The sequence below is a fragment of the Poecilia mexicana genome, unplaced genomic scaffold, assembly GCF_051168715.1.
Source record: "Poecilia mexicana isolate PSO_F unplaced genomic scaffold, ASM5116871v1 scaffold_19, whole genome shotgun sequence".
Classification (NCBI taxonomy): Eukaryota; Metazoa; Chordata; class Actinopteri; order Cyprinodontiformes; family Poeciliidae; genus Poecilia; species Poecilia mexicana.
Window position 1 is genome coordinate 15409769 of NW_028263388.1, and position 5956 is coordinate 15415724.

General features: G+C 38.2%; 1 protein-coding gene across 3 annotated transcripts in view; it reads left to right on the top strand.

Moving 5' to 3' along the window:
* The window catches only part of srcin1b (SRC kinase signaling inhibitor 1b), a 106080-nt gene extending 105281 nt beyond the window's left edge, over window positions 1–799 (top strand). For all 3 annotated transcript variants that reach the window (XM_088000856.1, XM_088000860.1, XM_088000859.1), the window contains one exon: window positions 667–799. In XM_088000856.1, the coding sequence (XP_087856982.1) occupies window positions 667–699 (33 nt within the window). In that variant the 3' untranslated portion in view covers window positions 700–799. The remainder of the gene's footprint in view (window positions 1–666) is intronic.
* The last annotated feature ends 5157 nt before the right edge of the window (window positions 800–5956 follow it).

Here is a 5956-nt window from a genome sequence, read left to right on the forward strand (position 1 = left end):
TACTCTTCATCTCCTTTATTCTTTTTTTACTTTCTCGTCTTTCCTAACGTCACCCTTTCAATCTCCAGTTCTTTCCTACGCAGCCTTAATTTCCTTGCATCCTGCCTTTTGTTCCTGTCCTCCTTCCTCTTCCTCCTCTTATGCTGCGTCACTCGGAGGAGGAAGGGGAACAGAATAAGGACAGATTTTTCTGTCCTGCAGCTCTAACAGCAGCTCTGCTTCAGCTCAGCGACAGCCGCGCACACGAGGACCGTCACACCGATGCACCAAAACCTGACGTTCCCATCGGCCAATCAGATCGAATCACAGAGCAGCACTAGTGCAGGGATGAAGGGCTTAAGGGATTTAACAAAAACTTGATGTGTCTGTTTGTAAATTTTGATTTTTATGTTTTCTCCCCTTTCACCGCTTCATGTCTCCATTAAATTTTTTCCCTTTTTTGCTCTGAAACTTCCCCTCCTCCCTCTGCTTGCTTTTTGGGGCAGTCCTGAGCTTCTGCTGCTCACCGATCCGGCCGATCATCATCATTTCTGCCGACGTTTCCCTTCACTGCTTTTTCTGACATCTTTTTTTAGTCCGTCAGCCAGCCTCTTTTTTTTTTTTTTTTTCTTTTTCTTCTCCTCTTCGTCACTTGCTTTGCCTTTTGTCATCCTGTCTGCTTCTCAGGTCTCTCAGGTCTCATCTGGACTAATTACGTGAGGACTGAGTACTCGGATCATTCCACTTTTGGACCTCTAAATCCTAATTCACACCTCGAAGGTGACTGTTGGTTAAAATGTCACAGTTTGGAGGCAAACAGGAGCTCCTGTTGTCTGCTGAGAAATTAATGTGACTATGCCGATTCATGTGTAAAATTTGGAAAGTGACTGCAGCGGTTCTGGACCTGCAACAAGCAGTTTAACACATCTAATGTGTAAATCCATCTACCACCATAACTAACAACCTAACACCAGATCTATGTCCCAGTTTTACGCTTAATTGAGGATTGGCGGATTCTCCGTATATGTAATAATTTTTTTGTTTGTTTTATTCAGTGAATTCTGCAGCAAATGCACAAGTAAAAGCTGCATGAGATGTAAACAAAGGGTGCTGCTGTAGTGATTCACTTCATATTACCGGTGGATTTCAGTAAATACGAATATCATTGAAAAGTACTCACATTTCACTTCAAGAAATCAATAGAAATAAACTTGAAACATAAAACTGATTTACAAATTTCTGTTTGAGATTAATGTTTTGAATTAAATGACTAAAAAGTAACTTTTTCTCGATCTTCTAATTTACTGTAATGTACCTGCATTTTGCCAAATCTTGCATTATTAAGATATGAAAGTATTAACTGGACTTGTCAAACATAAAAGTATTTAAATTTATCTATTGCTTCATCTCTGACAGCTTCATAAAGCTGCTTTAAAACGGTCCAGTCCAGCATTGTTGAATAACAACCACAATGGGTTGAACTTGCTTGAATTTCATTTTCTGGCAGCTACACATAAGCGGATGTTTTAATATAAATGGACAGACAGGTGACGTTAAGGAGTAAATTCTACCTCTCAGAACATCTATGTCCAAGTTTAGTTCAGAGTAAAACTGGATAACCATTTAGAAACCGAACTGAATTCAGAGCTAGTTCACTTTCTCTGCTGTCTTCCGTCTTATTTAGGTTTGGTCCTCTTGAGCATGTTTTGGTCAGGTAAAATGCATTTTATTATGGCCAAAATTAAAACCTCTCTGATATTTCTGTAGATTTACACTACTTCTACTTTACTGCTTAGGCCACTTCAATCATCCCCTGATTATAATTTATTCAATTCGGTTTAATGCTGTTGAAAAGTATCTGCATCTTTGACTGTTTCTTCGTTTTTTGTCACACACAAATGTTTCAGATAATGGAACTAAATTTAATATGACAGACGATCAGATTTTTATTTTTTTTATTTAATAAACTGTTTATTAGCAATTTTTCATTGATAAGGTTCAAACCAACCTGGCCCAATGTAATAGGATATTTGCCACCTAAACCTGATAGGTGATCCAGTCACACTTAGTGGCAACAATGATAACCGCCAGTGAGAATTGTGGTGCACTTTTTTTTTTTTTTTTTTTCCACGATTGATTTAATTGCACTACATTGGAGGGTTTGCAAGCTTTGACAGCGCATTTAAGTTTTTGAGGAAGCATTTTTATTGGATTTAAATTTTGCCTTAAATCAAAGATTTGATGTGAGATGGACCATTTGTGGTATTTATTGGCTAGGATAGGTGGTCTCCTTTGAAATTTCCCACAAATGCCTTTTTTTTTTTTTATTGTTCAGTCACGAACACTGACCTTACCTCAGGCAAGTAAGAGCTTCAGATGTTGTTCTGGGTTGTTTCGTGATGTACTTGAGTCGGTGCTCACCGACCACTCTTGGGGAAAGTACTTGCTATTCTTTCTCCACTCGTAGATGATGGCTCCAGTCCAAAAACAGCTTTAGAAATGGAAATATGCAGCCTTGTTACTCATCTTTTCAAGGCTGTTTTCTTTTTAAGATCTTTAATCCTACTTGCTGTCAGGTTCTAGGCATTTCTGTCCTGGTCTGGTAGTGATCAGGCCTGGGCGTGGCTGGTGAAATTGAATGAAAAATGTGAGCAATCCCAGTGAATTTACAGTTCAGCAATTCAGCCATACTTCTGCAGCTCCACAGACACCTTAGTTTGAACACTTAAGACATGTGCCTTCACTTTGCAATTTTATTTACAGTTAGCACTTCCCTGAAAGAACAGGTAAAACATCCCGCCTACATGATGTACAAAGCAGAAGACCAGATCAGGCCCAGTAGAGCAAACATTTTAACATTTCAAAATGAAACTGTTTGTCTAAAAGTCCTCAGTTTACAGCAGCTGTTCACTCCCATATGTCACCAGAGAGCACCACTCAAAAGTTATTTCATTGAAAAGCCTTAGGTTTAAAATTCATGGACATTCATGGTTATACATGATATTAAGGGTGAAACTGGGACACAGGCATGTTGACATGTTAGTCTTCAGTTTGTTTTCTTGTAATTCGGACTGAAACCGAAACATGGCATGTTGAGCTAAAAGGCTGTTGGATTAAAATGAAACCAAACCAGTGTTTCTGAAAGGATCAGTGCTTATACGCGAGGGGAACTACATTAACTGTTTATAGCTAACTTGTTTATGAAATGTAGGAGCGGATTAGCTAATCCAGATTTAGAAAAGTTTAAATCTGACCGGAAACACTTCAGATGTGTGTGTGTATATTAGTATAAAACCATTTAGTTTTTGTTTTAGAGAGAACATGTAAAAAAGAAAAGGAAAAAAAAATGTCATCTATGTTTTATAGAATCAAACTTTTTTTGTATTTTTATACTTGAAGAGGATTCATAAGCATGGAACACATTTATTCTGTAAATTCTTTATTTTTCTGCGTTAAAAGATTTTATTTTTTCTGCGAACCATGAAACAAACCATAATCACACGTTGCCGTAGAGACCAGAAAACACTCCTAATGCGAACTGTAAAATAGTGCCACCACATTTATTAAAAAAAATAGCACATGAAACAATCCCATCACTGATGAGACATCCCGTTTGTAGCTGTTTTATTCTATTCTAACCAACAGTGTCGGATTATACAGATTCAACTGTTTATCGATGGTTTCTTGATGAAAGTGTGATTGTTCAATCATTTGTGGATGTTCAGATCATGTATATAAACCCAAATAATATATTACAAATTGATTTTATGTGATTTTTATATATATATACATACATATATATATAGAGGTGGGGAAAATACTCCAAAATCTACAAAATGGCATGCATACTGTAAACATTCCTGGAAAATCTGCACGCCGGCTGAACTGACGTCTCATTTTGATTCTGTGTATACCTGTGAGTGTACGATAGAGTGAAGAAAACTGTACAGCGACATATAGATTTTTGTATTCTGTTAAAAGCCCGTCAGAATAACTGTCAGAATAAATAAGAAAAAATAAAAAATCAACTATCACACTTATGAAGAAAGATATCTAAAAGATATTTATCAACTAAATGCTGTTCAGTTTGAAAGTGATGCTTGCTGTGTGGGGTAAGTGTTGTTTGTGAACTGTGAAGAAGAATGATAAACTACTACAAAGTCAGTATACTGTAAGTACAAACCAACTAACTAATCCGTTCAGAACAAAGCACAAATCTGTGAATGGAAAAGAAAAAAAAAACAAAAAAAACATTGCTGCTTCATGTGAGAAAATCCAACAAACGGGTTGCTGCTTTTTGTACGTTCCTGTTGTGTTTTTGTGACAATAAAGGTGACCCTCTGATACACAAGCAACTGTCCAAGACTCGATTTGTTGCCTCAAGCTAATGAAACACCAGGTAAGGTCTGAATGTACAAGAATGAGATTCTGCATGGCAACCGTGAGGAAAAAGGATCAGTACTCGGAGAAATAAAGGCGACCTATACGGAGAGTGAATTTTTATTGAATCCACCAAAGTCAAAGGAGACAATAAGGATGTGAGTTGGTAAACAAAAATTGTGGATTTATTTTAGGTAAAAGTTGAGCCTATTCCTCCAAAGTCTACATCTGATTTATTGCTGTGAACAGAAACATGGAGCGGTTATCGCCGGAGCTCAGCCCCTGATGGAGGTTATGTTCTCTGTTCATTTGAAGGATCGCCCGTCTTCATGTGGCGGTAAGGTGGTTTAAAATAGACATGAATTAAAAACATCTTTTTCCTACAAAATCCCACCTTGATGCAAGTCGCTTTCTGATTCAGACTTTTCTTCTTCCCCTCTCTTGTGCAAAGCTCGGTTTCAGCACAAATACAGCTCGAGTGTTTATGGTCTGCTGCCGACGGGCCTTCTGATGGAGACGCAGGACTTGTTCTGCCTTTAATAAAATATGAGTGTTTGATCATTTAACAGCGGCTGCAGCAGCTTTAATCATGTTGACTCTGGAGTTTCGTCTCCCCCCACACCCCTGATAAATAAATGTCACAATCTAACGCCTGGAAACTAATCAAATATGTGCTCAGTTAGATCTGATCTGCAGCTCGACGAGCTCAGACGACGTTTGTGAGGATTAGATGAAAGTTTAATGACTCCAGAAGACCAAAGAGAAGAGCAGCGAGATGAAGATCAGGATCCTGAGGGGACATTTAAACATTAACGGCCCGCAATCATCAAACGTCTGATAAATCTTGAAGTGGGTCCTGTTTGGGGACAAGGAGACAAATTTGAAGCATCCTCCTGGTCAAGCTGCTTCCTCACCCCCAGATTTTTCTGTCTGTAATGGAGTTGAGCAGTGCAACATTTTATTGCCAGTGATGCAGTTTGCTCTAACTGGGCAGTTTTTCAGCCTTTTACCGTCAGGTGGTGGAAGATTATTGTTCTGACCAGAAATAAAACCAACTGCTGCCGTGTTCTTTCATTTAACTATGATTGCAGTTGAAGATTTATCCATATTTATAAAAAAAAAATAAAAATAAAATAAAAGTGAGCTTTTGCAACATTTAAAACAATCATTTAAATTTAATCAAGGTGCATATTTCCACAGTCTGTGAAATAATTTAAACTTGAAAAGAAGAACCGGGTGCAAGGAGCTGGATAGTTTTCTGTTGGGCTGTAAAATGTCTGCAGTGCAAAGTGTTGAGACCTCAGTGTTACTGTGTTGGATAAACTGGAGTAATTGGCCACATGAGAGCAGCTCTCGGGAGGAAATCATCCGAAGGTTTATCCTCTCTCTGCGCAGTGAAATGTTTTCCTGCAGCAGATTCCCTGGAATACCAAGCAGACATCAGGGACGGCTGAACCTCCGATGCACAGCTTTTCAGGAATTATAGGCAACATGTTTAAACGTGAACGTCAAGTGTTTTAGAGAATTATGACGGTGTCTTTCTCTTTTGGTCCAAGTTGAACATTTTTCCAAAGTAAGATGAGAAAGGTCACGTAAA